Source organism: Pan paniscus, chromosome 14, assembly GCF_029289425.2.
Source record: "Pan paniscus chromosome 14, NHGRI_mPanPan1-v2.0_pri, whole genome shotgun sequence".
NCBI classification, from domain to species: domain Eukaryota; kingdom Metazoa; phylum Chordata; class Mammalia; order Primates; family Hominidae; genus Pan; species Pan paniscus.
Genome location: NC_073263.2, coordinates 25,619,586 through 25,637,457, shown reverse-complemented (window position 1 = coordinate 25,637,457; position 17,872 = coordinate 25,619,586). Strand labels below are relative to the sequence as shown.

Here is a 17,872-nt window from a genome sequence, read left to right as displayed (position 1 = left end):
TTAAACAGATGTTGGAGAACTGAAATAGAAAGAGGCAATGCTGAGATGAACAGAAATAGTGAATGGCAGAAGCTGTTAACACTCCTAGGGCTGAGGGCACAAAGGAAGAAATTGAGGGTATTGGAATATAAAAGCTTGAAGGAGAGGCCCTGCCATGCCAGAGGGCAGCTGGTCCTGGTGCCCCACGGGGACAGTGAGGCTGGTTCTGACAGTGCAGAGAAAACTCTGGAGACTGGTACCAGCTGCTGCCAGGGTGAAGGCTGAGACTACAGAAGACACTAGCAGGACAGAGGGAAAGCCAGCCCCTCTCTCTCCTTCAGGCTTGCAGTCTACCTCTACTGCCCCCTATTGGCAGAAGCTAGCGCACCAGCTTTGCAGAGTCCAGGCTCCTGCATGGCAGAGCCTCGTATGTAGGGAAGGATCAGGTTGGAAGTCAGTAACTGGCACACCTCAAGGAGAGACTATGCCTTGCGATATGAGTAGTTCTTATGACATTCCTCATCTTTCTGATGTGAGTATTGCAATTGTATTAATCTACTTATTATAAGCATTTATAAAGTCAGTGATACTTAAAATATTCATACATCTCATTTTAATGCAAAAATAAAAATTGGATACTCTATTAAAACTGAGTTTAATAGCATTCCCTGGGCAGTTGTATTGCTGAGAATTTTGCAGGCATCTTTTTCAGGGCCTGTTTGTGGATGGACATTGTTTTTTGTTTTCTGAGACAGGATCTCAACTTTGTTGCCTGGGCTTGAATGCAGTGGAATGAGCATGGCTCACTGCAGCTTTGAACTCTTGGGCTCAAGCGATCCTCCCACCTAAACCTCCTGAGTAGCTGGGACTGCAGGCTACTCAGTGGACTGCCACCACACCTAGCTAATTACATTTTTTTTTTTTATAGAGACGGAGCTTCCCTATACTGCTCAGGCTGGTCTCAAATTCCTGGGCTCAAGTAATCCTTTGGCCTCAGCCTCCCAAAGTGCTGGGATTACAGGTGTGAGCCGCTGTGCCTAGCCTAGAAGTCACTCTGTTGAGCTGAAGCACAGGTGCTGGAGGACATGAGAGTTAGATTTAGGTCCCTATTTCACCTCTGACAAGTGTGTGACAATCAGGAGACCTCTCTGAGCTTTGGCTGGTTGAAATGGAATTCACAGTCACAGGGAAGTGACTACTCACAGGGAAGTTGTATGGATTAAGTGAGACAATACAACAGTGCCTACCACCATAGCTTTCTCCTAACATGGTATTGCTTTTGCAGGCAACAGCTCTGGTTTTAGGTAAGTGGTGGGGTTTCCTTGGTTAAATTTTAAACCATCTTTAAAACCTCACCCAGCCACATTCTAATTCGATCCTTTTTTTTTTTTTTTTTTAGATGGAGCGTTGCTTTTGTTGCCTAGGCTGGCGTTCAATGGCATGATCTTGGCTAACTGCAACCTCCGCCTCCTGGTCCAAGTGATTCTCCTGCCTCAGCCTCCCAAGTAGCTGGGATTACAAGCATGCACCACCACATCTGGCTAATTTTGTATTTTTAGTAGAGACAGAGTTTTGCCATGTTGGCCAGGCTGGTCTCGAACTCCTGACCTCAAGCGATCCACCCACCTCGGCCTCCCAAAGTGCTGGGATTACAGGCGTGAGCCACTATACCCGGCCTGGGTCCTTTTATAGTTCCTCTGTTTTCATGTTATCCCACAATCCTTAGAAATCAGGCGACAGGAACAAAAAGCAGTAGCAATGGGTAGAAGATTGTCCTGCTGTCCGCTCCTCTCACATACACTTGGTATAGTTAGTTCCTCTTTATTCCTCATTTCCGTAGCACTTGCTGTATTCTGATTTCATTCTGCCTGGCACCGCATCTAAATGTGTACATGTCCCCTTAGATGGTGAGTTCCTGAAGGTAGAAACCAAGATTTCTTCATCTATAGAGGGCTCCTCAGCACCTAGTACAATGCCTGCACACAGTAAAACCGTCCTTGCTAGAACAATGCCTGCACACAGTAAGAGAGTCCTTGACTTACGATAGCTTGACTTATTTTTCAACTTTGCAATGGTGTCAAAGCAATACATACTTAGTGGAAACTGCACTTCAAGAACCCATACGACCATTCTGTTTTTCATTTTCATATAGTAATCAATAAATTACATGAGATTTTGACACTTTATTATAAAATAGGTTCTGTGCTAAATGGTTTTTCCAAATTTCAGGCTAATGTAAATGCTCTGAGCACATTTAAGGTGTTCCATAGTTTAGGTGTATTAAATGCATTTTCAATTTCTAGCATTTTCAACTTGCTGTTGGTTTATCAGGATGTAGCCACATTGTAACTTGAAAAGCATCCACACATTTTAAATTAGTATTTGTAGAGGTAAAAAAAATGTGTACATAAAGATTTTAAGTATTTCAAAAGGAAGTTAAGAGATAGCCTTAGGCTGAGACAATACCATATTTATTTAAACTAAGCATTATATGGACTATATAACTAGGTGTTATATGGACTAGCTACGGGCTTTTCTTTGATTACAAAAATTTTTAAGTAGCCAGTGAGTTCACAATGCCTGAGATAGAATAGGAACATTAGTCCCTTTTCCTTTGTTCCAGGACCTTTTGTTTGTGCAGATGATACTTGCTGCTTCTTTCTAGATTTTAGTTGCAGTTTAGCAACAAACATTTGGTCTAACAGAACCAAGTGAGGATGGCAAAGGTTTAAAATCACCAGAGCTATCCTAAAACATTTCTTTCACTAGTAAGTTGTAAAGCTAAGCATGACCCAGAGTGGATTTTTTCTAGCTTTTATTCTTAATGAATTTTCATTTTTTGACCAGGGTAATATTTCTATATTAGTTTTAGTTTTAAGAAACTTTGTATCTAATGAAAGGCGCATTGGAACAGAAAGACTTCTTTTTGTCTAAGGATCAGTATTCATCCAACAACCATTTATTGAAACATAAAAGAGGCTGGGTGCAGTGGCTCACGCCTGTAATCCCAACACTTTGGGGGGCCGAGGTGGATGGATCACCTGAGGTCAGGAGTTCGAGACCAGCCTGACCAATGTGGTGAAACCCCGTCTCTACTGAAAATACAAAAATTAGCTGGGCATGGTGGTGTGCACCTGTAATCCCAGCTGCAGGTGCTGAGCTGAGCTGCAAGTGGGAGGCTGAGACAAGAGAATTGCTTGAACCTGGGAGGCAGAGGTTGCAGTGAGCCGAGATCACTCCAGCGCACTCCAGCCTGGGCAAAAAGAGCGAAACTCCATCTCAAAAAAAAAAAAGAAAAAGAAAAAAGAAAGAAACATTAAAGAGCCTGATTTGATTCAGTGACATTTTCGCAATGTGGTTATTAAGAAGAACTGTGCTTGACAGATGGCCTTTGAGCCCGTATGCATCTCTATGATTAACAGAAAATGAATTGGCTATGTTGGTATGACCACAGTTCACCTTGCAGTACATGGCATATAGTGTTCAATGCCTGCTTGTGGCCTTGATTTGCCAGAGAGAGGAATTCAGAGTGAGAGGCTCTAGTTGGACATCACCCACAGGCTGCTCAGTTCCTGAAGTTCACATATATTTCTGTTTGGCGGGCCTGCTGCAGGCACTGCCAGATCAGTAGCACAGAATGTCTTTCATGAATTTAATGGGAATGCAGGTCAGGTCTATGTTTTATTACATCTTACATCTTATTGATTGGGAAACAGCTGTAAAAGCTTGTCTTAATATTTACTGTAGCCATCATTGATAATGCATCAGTGGAACATTTTATGGTTTAACTTTACAAGATCTTTTCACATGAATGAACTCATCCTAGAGGCAATCTTCTCCTTTACCCTATTAGTCTCTCTCAATCCCCAGAGTTATCCTGTCTCCATACTGTCTTGGTACCTTGAATGCACTTCACTTATCACATTTTGGTACAAGAGAAATGACCACAGATTCTTTCAAACTCCTTCCATGGAGAAGTGGGAGTGCAAGCCCCTCCCCTTGAACCTGGGTGCGTACTGTGGCTCTGTACCAAAAGAATTTCACAAGGGGTTGCTAAGCCTGTCTCCTGGTCCAGGCCTTGGAGCCTGGCAGCTTCTATTTCCTGGCTCCTGGGACATTCAGTCTTGGAGCCCTGAGCTGCTGCCTAAGAAGTCTGACTATTCTGAGGCTATCATAGTGGAGAAACCACATGGGGAGGCCACGGGGAGAGGCCCTGAGATGTCAGAAAGAGATGGAGATGCCCAGACAGCCTACTTTGGTCTGCTCCAGCTACTATAACAGAGTTCTACAGACTGGGGACCTTAAATAGCAAGCATTTCTTTCTCACAGTTTTAAAGGCTGGAAGTCTGAGATCAGAGTGCCAGCGTGGTTGGGGTTTGTGAGAACCCTCTTCCTGGTTTGTAGATGGCTGGCTTGTAGATGGCTGGTTTGTAGATGGCTGGCTACTCTCTTCTTCTCAGGGCACTAACTAATCCCATCACAAGGGCGTCACCCTAATCACCTCCCAAAGGCCCCACCTCCTAATATCATCTTGAGGGTTAGAGTTTTAACATATGAATCCGGGTGGAGGGACAGAACATTCAGCTCACAGCACAGCCCCAGCCGTTTCAATCATCCCAATTGAGCTCCCAAACCTCATGGATCAGAGATAGGTCATTCCTGCTGGGCACTCTCCAAATTGCAGATTAGAAAAAAAAAAAGTTTGATTTTGTAAAAATTGTGGTAACGTGTGCATAACAAAATTTTAACCATTTTGAAGTGGACAGACAGTTCAGTCCACTGAAGAACCTTCACAGCGCTGGGCAACCACCGCCACCCCCACCTCCAGCACTCTTTCAGCTTCCCAAACTGAAACTGTACCGGTTACACACGAACTTCCAATTCTCCCTCCCCTAGGCCCCATTCTACTTTCTATCTCTATGAATTTGACTACTCTAGGCATCTCGTATAGGTGGAAACGTATAATATTTCTCTTTTTGTGTCTTGTTTATTTCACTTAGCATAATGTCTTCAAGGTTCATCCAAGGTTTATTCATACACTTGTTGTAGCAAGTGTCAGAATTTCATTCCTTTGAGAGGCTAATATTCCATTGTCTCTATAGACCACACTTTGTTTACCCATTCATGCATCGATGTGCATTTGGGTTGTTTTCATCTGGCCATTGTGAAGACTGCTGCTGTGTGTGGGTGTACAAATATCTCTTTAAGATCCTGGTTTTAATTCTTTTGGGTATATACCCAGAAGTGTGACTGCTGGATCATGTGATAATTTTATGTTTAATTTTGTTGGTTGGTTTCTTTTTTTTTTTGAGATGGTGGTCTCACCATGTTGCCCAGCCTGGTCTTGAACTCCCAGACTAGAGCGACCTTCCTGTCTCAGCCTCCTGAGTAGCTAGGACTACAGGTGCCTGCCATTATACCCAGCTATTCAATTTTTAAAAGAACCTGTTGTTATTTTAAGCCACTAAGTGCTGAGGTGGTTTGTTGCCTAACAATAGATAACTTTTTGGCTGTACCCTGTATATTTACATGTCTGTCTCCCCTCCTGGGCTGAGGTCTTTGGGTGCCTTATTTCTCTGTATCATTAGCATAGAGTAGAGTGCCTGGAATAGTTATGAAATGGCATAGTCATGAGAGGAGTGAATGGAGAGTCTCACTGAGAGTTGGAGCCAGCTGGGCTTCCTGGGTCAAGTGAGGACTTGGAGAACTTTTCGGTCTTACAAGAGGATTGTAAAAATGCACCAATCAACGCTCTGTAGCTAGCAAGAGGATTATAAAATGCACCAATCAGCAGGATCCTAAAAGTAGCCAATCGCAAGGAAAATTGAAAAAAGGGCACTCTGATAGGACAGAAATGGAACATGGAAGGGGTCAATAAGGGAATAAAAGCTGGCTGCCCCAGCCAGCAGCGGCAACCCGCTCGGGTCCCCTTCTATGCTGTGGAAGCTTTGTTCTTTTGCACTTCACAATAAACCTTGCTACTGCTCACTCTTTGGGTCCGTGCCATCTTTAAGGGCTGTAACACTCACCGCGAAGGTCCGCAGCTTCATTCTTGAAGTCAGCGAGATCACAAACCTGCTGGAACAAACAAACTCCGGACATGTCACAACCAGGGATGTTATTATAAAAACACTTTTCAGGCTAGGTGCAGTGGGTCAAGCCTGTAATCCTAGCCCTTTGGGAGGCCAAGGTGGGTGGATCACCTGAGCTCAGGAGTTCAAGACCAGCCTGGCCAACATGGCGAAACCCCATTTCTAATAAAAATTAGCCACGTGTGGTGGTTGGTGCCTGTAATCCCAGCTACTTGGGAGGATGAGGCAGGAGAATCGCTTGAACCTGGGAGGTGGAGGTTGTAGTGAGCTGAGATTGCATCATTGCACTCCGGCCAGGGCAACAAGAGCAAAATTCTGTCTCAAAAAAAAGCACTTTTCAATCTGGAGGGCAGTAGGCACTGACCAGTCATAATGGACAAGGACCATCATGCTAAAACTGGCCTAATTTCTCCACAGAACGAAGTTTATGGTTCTTTTGAATAAACATAGAAATGGATCCCCTAAGTCTTAGCATCTAAGAAACTTATATTTGTCGTATCTGAGTTCCTTTCTCAGGAAACTGACCAGTTCTCCCAGACAGGAGCAAGGAACTGAAATTTATCGGATCACTGCATCTGGACAATGAGATGCGAGACCGCTCACTGTCATGATTGCCTAAGACCACCTGCTGACCAGCTCCCCTTCCTTACCTCTCCCTAATTCCTGTTTCCCCACACGTAGTTATATTTCCTCCTTGCTAATTTCCTCCATTTCAGTTATAGAGGAAATGGATTTGAGACTCATCTCCCATTCTCCTCGCTGCAGCCCTCCCTGGCAGTACTTGTCTCAGCGACTAGCTTCCTGTGTGGACAGCAACAGGACCTAGAGTAAGAGTGTTATATGGTAAGGAGGCCCCTATGGCCAGCATTACCTCTTCATTGCTGGACTGTGGGAAGGTCCAGAGGTAGTGGTGGGTGCCCCAACTACTTAACTGACAAGAGAAATGGCTATTGATCAAACAGTAATAGTACCAGGCAGTGTAGATGCAGCAGGTCAGCCCTGTTTATATCACGTGAGGAGGTAGGAAGGTAGCGTCCCAGTCCTGTAGGTGAGGAAAATGAAGTGCAGAGAAGTGAAATGATTTCTTTAAGGTCATGAGGCTAATAACTGGGCAAATAAATACTTGAACACAAGCATTCCAATTCCAAGTCCAATGTTCATCTTGCTACACAAACGACATCATGTACTTGTGGAAACAGGTCCTTGTGGGAAAGTTTATAATCTTCTTGGAGATATAAGGCTGACACATGTAAGATGCATAATAGAAAAAACTACAAGACTGGGTGCCCAGATACTGCAGGAAAAGCTATCAGTCAGGAGAGAAGGGAGCACAGTTGTTTGAGATGGGTTCATGGAGGAGGTTGATGAGAACAAAGCCTCCAAGGGTAGGAAGGATTTAAGCCATGAGGGAGGAGAAGGAAGAGTCAGCAGCAGAGTTTAAGTGAGGAGGATAAGCTTGAGACATTAATAGACCCTGGGATCTGGCTGAGGCAGATGTTCTCTTTGGTGAGCAGAGAGATTGCCATTAGGTGGGAAAGAACAGAGGACATACTATACTGCTCTCCCTGTCAGGCACTTATGTGTGTGGCCAACAGGTACAAGTCAAGTCAGAGTTTTAAGAGGTTCTTTTGAAAAGAAAAAGATGATGGCATTTGTTAAGACTAAACTATCCACTGGGAGCCACAGAATCTAGCCCTGTGCTTACATTACCACCTACACTGTAGGACATGATATCACATTACATTTTCCTTTACTGTCTGTCTCTCCCACTAGAATGTAAGCTCCATGAGGAAAGGGACTTTGGTTGGTTGGCCACTACCTCTCCAGTGTCTGGAAGTCAGCTTGTATTCACAAGAGCAGCACGTAAGAGCATGGCAGAGGCCCCAAACCTGAAGCTCCCTCGGATGGTGAGATTCCAGATCGCTAGCAAGTCCGGCCTCCCATGCGCTAACTGCAAGGCCCCGTGCTCCCCTGACTCTGCCCACCAGTTGAGGCCTCTCCTTGGGAACAGGAACCTCAGCAATTTTAGAAGAAAGCCCCCTGGTTCTCAGACAAACATCCAGCTGGCTGTTCAGCTGGGACCGAAAGGGCCCAAAGAATTTTCCCTTTAGCACACACAGTTTCCAGAAAATGGGTTATCTCTTGTCTCCTAAAACAAGACTTGGGTTAAGCCCTTACATACCTTCCGTGGCACTGTCGGAGCTGCTTTGCCAAATTCGCAAAGTTAAAAGTGAATTTTTTTTCTTTTGCATTTCTGTACAGTTGTTTACTTCATTTTTTCCCATAGAACTATTAGGTATGTATGCATGTATGTACTCATGCACACAAATGCAAAAGCATCCTGTCTGTCTGAATAGTTTTCCCTCACTCACAAGGACAGGTGCTTCTGTGGAGCACCCCTTAGCTCTCTGCTGTGTATTACAGGGGGGTTTTTCATCATATAAATCGGGAAGTGGGATTGAATGAAGACATTTTCCAGCTAAAGTATTAAAAACATTGCTTGGAGCCAGTTTCTTGAATAAGGGCCTCTCAATCTCATTCTCTGCAACCACATGCAATTTATATGTAATACTGAAACAAATTCAAGGGCTTTTCCTGCAGCCATCTTTGTGAGTAATTTGCAGGCAGCTCCTCTTAAGGACACTGGGAAGGGAAAAAAAGTGAGCTTAACAGCTTTGTTTGTGGCTAGTGGGCTGTTCTATTTCAGCTCCTAACAGCTAGTCATACCCTCCATTCAAGGCCACTCGGGAAGCAACAACGACAAGCAACAACCATCTGGCCTCCTAGCTACAGGGCAAGATGTGTTAGGTTGGCATAAGAGCCTCCCCCCCATCCTTTTCTTTCTTTTTTTTTTTGAGATGGAGTCTTGCTCTGTCGCTCAGGCTGCAGTGCAGTGGCGCGATCTCAGCTCACTGCAACCTCCACCTCCTGGGTTCAAGTGATTCTTCTGCCTCAGCCTCCTGAGTAGCTGGGACTACAAGTATGTGCCACCACACCAGGCTTATTTTTGTATTTTTAGTAGAGACGGGGTTTCACCATATTGGCCAGGCTGGTCTCAAACTCCTGACCTTGTGATCTGCCTGCCTTGACCTCCCAAAGTGCTGGGATTACAGGTGTGAGCCACTGCGCCCTGCCAGGCATAAGAGCTTTTAATCATACACCACAGTTTTAAAAGTTGGGGGAAGGTCGGGTGCGGTGGCTCATGCCTATAATCGCAGCAGTTTGGGAGGCCAAGGCGGGCAGATCACGATGTCAGAAGTTAGAGACCAGCCTGGCTAACATGGTGAAACCCTGTCTCTACTAAATATACAAAAATTAGCTGGGCGCAGTGGTGGTGCCTGTAGTCACAGCTACTCAGGAGGCTGAGGCAGGAGAATCACTTGAACTCAAGAGGCAGAGGCTGCAGTGAGCAGAGATGGCGCCACTGCACTCCAGCCTGGGTGACAGAGTGAGACTCCATCTCAACAACAACAACAACAACAAATTGGGGGGAAAATCAGGAAGCGTTTCTCAGCAATTTAGAATATTTCAAATCAAAATCCATTTTTTTAGAGTAGAGGAGAGAGTACCTGTAGCATTAAATTTTGACAACTATCTAGTGACAGTGATATAGAAACTCCTGGGGCAGACAATTCAAATCCAAGGTTCAGGCCAACGCTGTTGCTTTAGCGATCACCTGCGCACCCTTTCTTCAAATATCCATTGCTCTGGAATCTTAAGTCAACAACAGTTCATTGTAGAGAGGGACAAACAGCTGAAGATTGAAGATGGAGCTTTGAGACCAACCCTCAAGAATTTTAAATCATCTTATTTACGTGCATGGCCTACTTTTAATAAATGAAAGCTTAATGCTTTTGAGCTGGACTGGATGTGTTTGGTGCTTGTAGCTTTAGTAGGTGGAAGGGTTTTATTTTTGTCCCCCTCTGGTAATCAAGTCCCAGAGCCTCATCTATAGCCCCAGTTGACATTAACTCCTTGGCATTCCAACCAGAGCTGGAGCGTTCCCTCAAAGGACTCACGTGTGGGACAGAATGAGGTGGAAGATATCAGAAGCAGAGGAGCCCCACGTCACATGCCCTGTTGCTCTGCCATACACCCAGGGGTGTCTGATCTTCTGGCTTCCCTGGGCCACACTGGAAGAACTGTCATGGGCTACACATCAAATACAGTAACACTGGCCAGGTGTGGTGGCTTGTGCCTATAATCCCAGCACTCTGGGAGGCTGAGGTGGTTGGATTACTTGAGGCCAGGAGTTCAAGACCAGCCTGGCCAACATGGTGAAATCCTGTCTTTACTAAAATACAAAAAATTAGCCAGGTGTTGTGGCGGGCGCCTGTAATCCCAGCTACTCGGGAGGCTGAGGCAGGAGAATCACTTGAACCCTAGAGGCAGAGGTTGCAGTGAGCCAAGATCATGCCACTGCACTCCAGCCTCGGCGACAAGAGTGAAACTCCGTGTCAAAAAAAAATTTCGTAATATTTTAACAAAGTTTATGAATTTGTGTTGGACTGCATTCAAAGCTGTCCTGGGCTGCAGGTTGGACAAGTTTGCTATACACTTTAACCCCTCACATTACATATGTCTCTTCCATAATAAACATTTTGAAAATAGTAGCAGAAGCTGAATGATTTTTCAAAGTATCCTGAGACTTTTCCGGAGGACATCATTACAAAGAACACTGCTTTAGGCAGAGAGGTTAGGGTCTGCACACTGTTTTCAGCTAATAAGAGCCTCTCAATGGTTCGAGTTTATTCTGCTGAGCATCAGTGAAGAATGACATTTCAAGAAAACCATTGCAGCGGCAAAGGCAGATTTTGTAAAGATATGAACAAGAAATGGCAAAGGTTGGAATTTAACACTTCGCTGTTGATTGTATTAAATCATTTTTATTTTCTCACCATTGGGGAAGAAAAGGCCTGGCCAATGTAGAGCAGGAGATGAAAGCCCTTCCCTGGTGAGCTCTAAACTGTAGAACTCTCTGCCTGCAAGTGAGGCCTCCCGTGTCCTTGCCGTGCCTGGGACACAGTCACTGAGGTCAGGACTGGCCTGGGCTGGTCAAATCCAGGTCTGATAGGAACGGGACCATCTGGGAGGAATCAAAGTCTGCTATGGAAAATTGCAATAAATTCAGAGCGCAATGAAGAAGTCTTTTGGGATCCAGGCTCAAGCCTCTACAGAGAACTGTCATCTAACAGGCTGTCTATCATCCCCAGGTCACATCCTGCTGGGGAAGTAGAGAGCTACCCAAACAAAGCCAGGCAAGGGGCCAACATCTGGGCCCCCCAAGCTTCCTCCCACCTTACCCCAGGTGCGAGGAGGCTGCCTTGGCTGAGGCATCACAGAGAACCTGGAGGCAATGGGTGCTTACCTAAATGCAAGTCCTTGTACCTAGAGAGAAAGGGCAGGGGTGTCTTTCCTCTTTTTAAAGTAACAATGTCATGACTTCCTGCTTTCCAGTTGAATTTGAGCTGCCTCCTTCTCAGTTTGTAGCCAAATGAGATGAACTAGAGGGAGGGAAATAATGGAGGAAGGAGGTCTTGTAAGCACCATTCTTTCCTTTGAGTGACTGAATCCAAACTCTGTGTGGTCCCCTGGACTCTCTTCTAGAAAATGGGGCCTTGCCTCAGAGCAAGGAACATGTGTTCATCTGGAACTCAGACTCTCCTGCGCTCTTGCCAGTGAACACTGTTGCCTGGGCCTCGGCTCTCCAGGCAGTGTATGTGTCCTTGAGCCTGCACATGCTGACAAACCCCTGTGTTACAGGCCGCAGTCCCTGTGGCAGTAAATGCTGATTAGTGGAAAAGAAAATTCCAAAATAAAACAGTCCAATCACTTACTTTAACAAAAGATTTATTTGAAACAGGTTTGCGCAGACATACACCAGTCAACAGGATTGATCAAAGCCACAAATCACTAAATTCTCCCAAAACTTCTAAAAATACAAGTAGATGCCCTTCATTTGTATTCACTCCAGGAGGGAACCCAGTGCACTATAATGTGCTGCTGTAATTTAACAACCAGAGGACATTAATAGGACGTGAAAACGGTAACACTTCTAGAGGGAGGCAACAAAAAACCCCACACACCATAGAAGTGCTCCCCACTCTGCTGGGAGCCAATTAAACGTGCCCCCACAGCCCTGCTTCCCTCTGCATCACCAGATTAAAACCTCCCCATCGCAAACAATATTTAAGCAATCCAGGCACAGATGTGACAGCAGACAGGAGAGCACATGGCTTTGCTCGCATGAGAAAGACGCCACAAAGATGATGCATTTGAACAACAATTCAGTGACCGGCAGCCCCATCCTGCAGCTGGCCCTGCTGCAGCTGCCTGCGTGGCCCTTGAGAGGGAGGCTCAGAGGGAAGCGGCATTGCACAGGCCTGAACTTGGCCATCTCGGGCAACAGGGGAGAGTGGGGCGGGAGGGGAGAGGAGGAGTTTCAGTACTGACATTGATTTTATCCATGAAAACCCAAAAGTCTTTACTGTGTAGGGAAGAAGAGAAACTCCATGACAGGGCTGGTTTCCTTTTTTTCTTTTCTTTCTTTCTTTTTTTTTTTTTGTTGTTGTTGGTGTTTATTGATTCACCTATAAACCACATATCAGGCTATCTCTTAAGAATACAACAGACTCCAATCCCATTGGAAGTGAGTTCGCAGCCTGCTCTCTGGGCTCTCTCCCTCTTTCCGGCCTTTTCTCTTTCACACGGAAGAGCTTACCTATAAAAGGCTCTTGATAAGCTCTCTTGACCCCCAAGTTTCCTGGGCAGGGTTATTTGGATAGTGCTATTACTCCAACTTTCTTCTTCCTCTTTCTGTCATAAATCAAAGCCACCTGACACTTTGCGCCCGACTTTTAAAACAAACAGGTCTCCTTTCTTTCTTCAGCCAGGTCACAAGAACTGCCTATGGGCTAATCTTGAGAGCATGTTTTTCTTGGTCTGAGGCCTGGGAGAAAGAGCAGAGTGGATATCTCAAAGGCAACTAGAGCCCGAGATTGTCACTTGAAAATGCGCCAGCCTGGGTGTAAAAAGAATCCCTCTTTTGTCTCTCCTCAGTTGGGAGAGCCGAGGTGTTCCTCAGAGGTTAACACTGGATTATACACGGGGTGCAGCGCGGGGGAGCTCGCCCTTCTTTTCTGCTCCCATTTGTTTGTGGCTTCTGCCCATTAAGATTTATGCTGGCTCAATGCCCTTTTCTCCTCACTCAGGGTTACATCCCAGATTCACAAATCACTCATAGCCAACAAATTAAGAGAGCTTTAAACAGAACATTAGTTACAGACTGGGCATTAAATGAAGATCAGGTAAGGTGAAGGGGAATGTACTGATGGACAACTTGGGATGCTGAGAAAAAAAAATCAATGAAGGGCACAACACATCGAGCGTGCGGGTCTGTTAACACCTTTCAAGAATACCTAATGATGTCATTATGGGGGTCTTGGGCCCTCACCTCCGAAACCCCTCAAAAACCCTTCTAATAGTCCTTCTTGGCCTTCAGGATGGAAAAATGACTAGAATGAGGTTAAATCTCCCCCAAGGCTATACTGAGACAGTTAACTGCCTTGAGCCAATGAAGAACCAAAAACAAACCCAACTGATATGGATTTTCTTTTTTTGAAGGGAGGGGGTTTTAACTGTTCCCATTGTGATTATATATGCCCGTATAAACATTTACATGAAGAAAGCATTTCTTGAGTGTAACAGGGGATGCCATGTTTTGACTCGACCTGATGAACTCATTTCTTTGCCAAGTTATTATTTCAGGCTCTGCTTAGCCACCATTTCCCTGTTCACATTTTTTTAGGGATCCCAGGAGATGAAGACTACATTTCAAACGCTGAAGTTAAATCACTCCTTGAATTACTTTGAGACGATGACCCTGGGCAGTAACTCAAACCCTGGTTGAAAAGTGTGCAGTCCTTTCACACGTTCAAAACTAAAGACCACCTTATCCTATAGCAGTGTTTTGCAAACATTCAATTCAGCTATGGTCTAAGACATAAATCCCTTGGAACAGAGGTACCTGATAAAAATGCTTTATGGTTCCAAATGACAAGATTAAAGGTCATTATTATAACAAATGGAAATTATAGACTATAACTTTCTTTTTAAAAAATTCAACCTTAAAGCCTGTAATATTTACATACATATGCATTATAAGACATTAGTTACCTAGACTCTTTTCCCCCCATTTTTCACTGCTTCTTGACAAGTTATTACTGATTTTCACAGCCAGCTCCCTATAGTGAGACAAACCTGAAGCCTTGTCAAGGGAAAGAAAATGTCAACAGAATTCTCAGCTGAGCTCTCCCAAAGCCCAGGTTCACTTCTCAGGATATTCCTCTACAAGTGTTAAAAGAAACAGCACTCCTCGCTCCAAAGCACGTTTTGCATGGTGTGCCGAACCGAAAGAGTTACCATGTTTTTGTTTTCATGTGTGCATGTGTGTGTTGGGAGATGGGTGAACATAACCCTGGTCAAGAAGCCTGGAATATTCTGCATTGAGGCAGGACAGACACATCAGCTCCACTCCTAAATTATGACCGAGCCCGTTCTGATCAGCACAGAGTATTAATCCAGACTACTCTGCTCTCCTGATACGTGTTTTCCACAGCTACCCTTGCTGGCATGTATCAGTGTGCAGTGGAAACCCAGAACTAAGCCCACAGTATAACTGGTCTCTTCCTTTTGCAGGGTCATCCAGGAGAAGAGAGACTTAACACAGGACTGGGCTGTCTGTGTACAGCAGTAGACCAAGGGTTAGCCTGAGTGGATTCTGCCAGTTTAGCTCAATCCAGAGTCAGGCCCTGGAGCGCTAACCGAGCGTGACCTGCCAGCCCGTGAGTCAGTGAGTGTCTGGCAGAGTGACAAGCCCCATGTGGCATTTTTGCTGAGCTGACAGCCAGCGTATGCAACTTAGTCCAGTCCACCCTGCCCCAGGGGAAGGGTTGTGTGTGACACTCTGAACTCAATTTAAAGATAGGACAAATGACACAGCCCCTGAGTTGGCCCTGGTTAAATATTATACATCACACGCAGTGACAGCTGCTCCTCCTAGAAACCCAATTTAGTCATTTGGCTGTAAGAATGCTCAACCACACGAGAGGATAGAAAGGCATCTCTTCTAATGTTTTCTTCTGTGTGCATCTGTCATCATTGCAAAGATTGTTTAGTCTACTTCTCAAGAGAATAGGAAAATACACCTGTATCCTTAAATCCCAGAAAATATGAACTCTAATGTAAGAAACAAAAACCCCAAACAAACACAAACACACACTTAAATACATAATTCTGATTTGGAAGGCTTCAAGTTCAAGACACAGCTAACTGTTTGACAAAGAATTCAATTTCTAATCCACTCTTTCCAAATAGGCTTAGTTCCCAAATGAAACAAACTATGAATAGTTAAGATGCCTAATGCACATTCAATTCCAGTTTTCGTTTCTCCTCTGTATTTTGGCCATCACCTTTCTGGGTGTGCAAAGAAACCATACACCTTGGTTTGTCGTGTTAGTCATAGGCACATTTTGTGTTATAGTTCCTGCATGACAGTCCTTCCGTCTTGCTGGGTACTCTGATATTTAAAAATGTTCTGTGCACCTTGGGGAGAAAGAAATGGCCCTTTTTGGAGCCTCACCTGTGAATTGCATTGTTCTGCTGCCCCTCAGGCCCTCTCTGCATCCTGGTCACCTCATAAGTGAGGATGAGTTTTCTTAATCAATGCAAATCATATTTTAAATTATTATTTCCATGCCCAGTAAGTTGTAGATTTCTGACAAAAAAGGGTTAGGAAGCAAAGTGCACTAAAGTGTTATTTCCTAACTTAGCACAATTAGGATGAGTCAATCCCTACAGGGTTGACTCATCCTCTGACTCTAGAGCTAAGAGTGACAGGTGTGCTCCTTCGCTGCACAGTCATGTGATAAATTCATTCATTTCCCCACAGTGAAAATCCAAAACATGCTCTCAACTCCCATTTTTCACCAGTAACAGTTGCCCACAAGTATTTAGGCCATCCAAAAATCTGGTTTGGCAACCAGAGCAGAGAACAGGGCTCCAGGCAGGTTGTTTAGTAAGGGCTCCAGGTGCTCACATTCATGCCTGAAGACATCTAGGTTCTGTTGAGATTTAAGTGTGGGACTCTGCAGTTGGGAAAGTCAGTGATTCCGTTCTTCACTTCCTTGTCTTAGATAATTCAGGATATGCCATATTCTGATAGGTACCTGTGTCTAACACTGATGGGATACAGAAAGGAAACCATGTCAGTATATTTTTTAAAAAGGTGTTTCCCTGAAATGTTTGGAATTCTTTTCAATTAGAACTGTGTGTGAAGGTCTTGTTTAAACTCTCATACACGCTGGGCTGATCATGACAATTGTCTGGGTCTCAAGGCTTATTTCAGAGTTTCTACTGCAACGATCTGGTGGCGATTCCGCTGTGTCCTCCTCTCAGTGTCTCCGTGTCCTTCCTTCTCCTTCTGAGGACTTCTGTGGTCATCTTGTTCTCCCCACTCAATGTCCTATACTCTTGCATCTGGGTTTACTCATCCTCTGACTCTAGAGCTAAGAGCGACAGGTGTGTTCCTTCGCTGTGCAGGCATGTTATAAATTCATTCATTTCCCAACAGTGAAAGTCCAAAATGTGCTCTGAAACAAGCATGGGTTCTAATGTAAGTGGATGCCAAAGGCCCAGCAGTCTGGATGTTGGGAAGGGAGTATTCAGAGCCTGACCACGGCTGGGAGTCCTGAAGGGGTTCTACTACCACTCTGACCTGTGGGGTGGCCCCATGTCAGACAGAGGCAGAGAGACGTTTAGAATATATGCAGAAAGGCTATGTTTCTTTTCTTTCTTTACAGAACGAGAAGGGCGGTGGAAGAAGGAATTTTTCGCATCTGTATCTGAGTCTGCAGTGGAACAAGGAAAGGCGCGGGTTTGGGTTGGCTGCCCATCAGCCGCCATGCACTGAGTGGTGTGGCCAGCCATGCAGCAGGTGTGGGGGTGAGGGGCGCCTGGACACGGCGGCAGGACTGGGCCGAGTGCACCTGGAGAGGGTGCGGAAGACTCTGCCAGGGCATCAGTTGGTTTGCCCTGCTGGAAATGTGGCTAAGAGGTTCAAATAAATGTTCTCAGGTTGACCACCCCGATATAGAATTTTGTGATTTCACTGCAATCAAGAAGTTTATGCCAATTTTACACACAAAACAGGAATCAAAGCAGGAGAGCAACCTGCCTACAGTGAAGTCTGCATGTGGCCCGTTGGACTTAACCTGTGAGTTAACTCAACAGGAAGCAAGTGTGCCCTGCTCCAATTACACAGGATGGGCCTCTCACGCAACATAAAACTCCTTTCCCTTTCTCCCAGGACAACTAGTACTGATGTTTAAATATTGGTGAAACATAATGTTTTTAATTTCACACCTCACAGAGCACAGTTGAATGCTTCATAACGACATAAACAAAAGTTAGGCTAAGCACTGCAGACGAGTTGGGAGGGCAAAGATAGCTTCCCCTGCGGTCTGCACTCCAGGTTTGCGAGGGAATATGTAACTAACAAACTGCTTGGCTAAGGCCACAGAAATGTGTTTCCTGGTGTTTTGGCTGCTGACGCCAGTCTTTTCTGACAAAGATGTGTTAACACTGGGTGCAACAAACTGAATCTCTTTCCCAAGATCAGTCAGGAAAATTCATGTCTTATTTCTTCCTGGATTTCTTTTTGGTGGTGTCATAAGCACGGATGACTTCTTCCTGACTCACAGCTCCGTGTTCTTCTTGAGAAAAAGCATACCCATCTGAAAGTG

At 44.9% G+C, this 17,872-nt stretch overlaps 1 protein-coding gene across 4 annotated transcripts in view; it reads right to left on the bottom strand.

Moving 5' to 3' along the window:
• Positions 1-11,904: 11,904 nt before the first annotated feature.
• The window catches only part of ATP8A2 (ATPase phospholipid transporting 8A2), a 657,192-nt gene continuing 651,224 nt past the window's right edge, over positions 11,905-17,872 (bottom strand). For all 4 annotated transcript variants that reach the window (XM_034936476.3, XM_055096569.1, XM_008971630.3 and 1 more), the window contains one exon: positions 11,905-17,863. In XM_034936476.3, the coding sequence (XP_034792367.1) occupies positions 17,766-17,863 (98 nt within the window). In that variant the 3' untranslated portion in view covers positions 11,905-17,765. The remainder of the gene's footprint in view (positions 17,864-17,872) is intronic.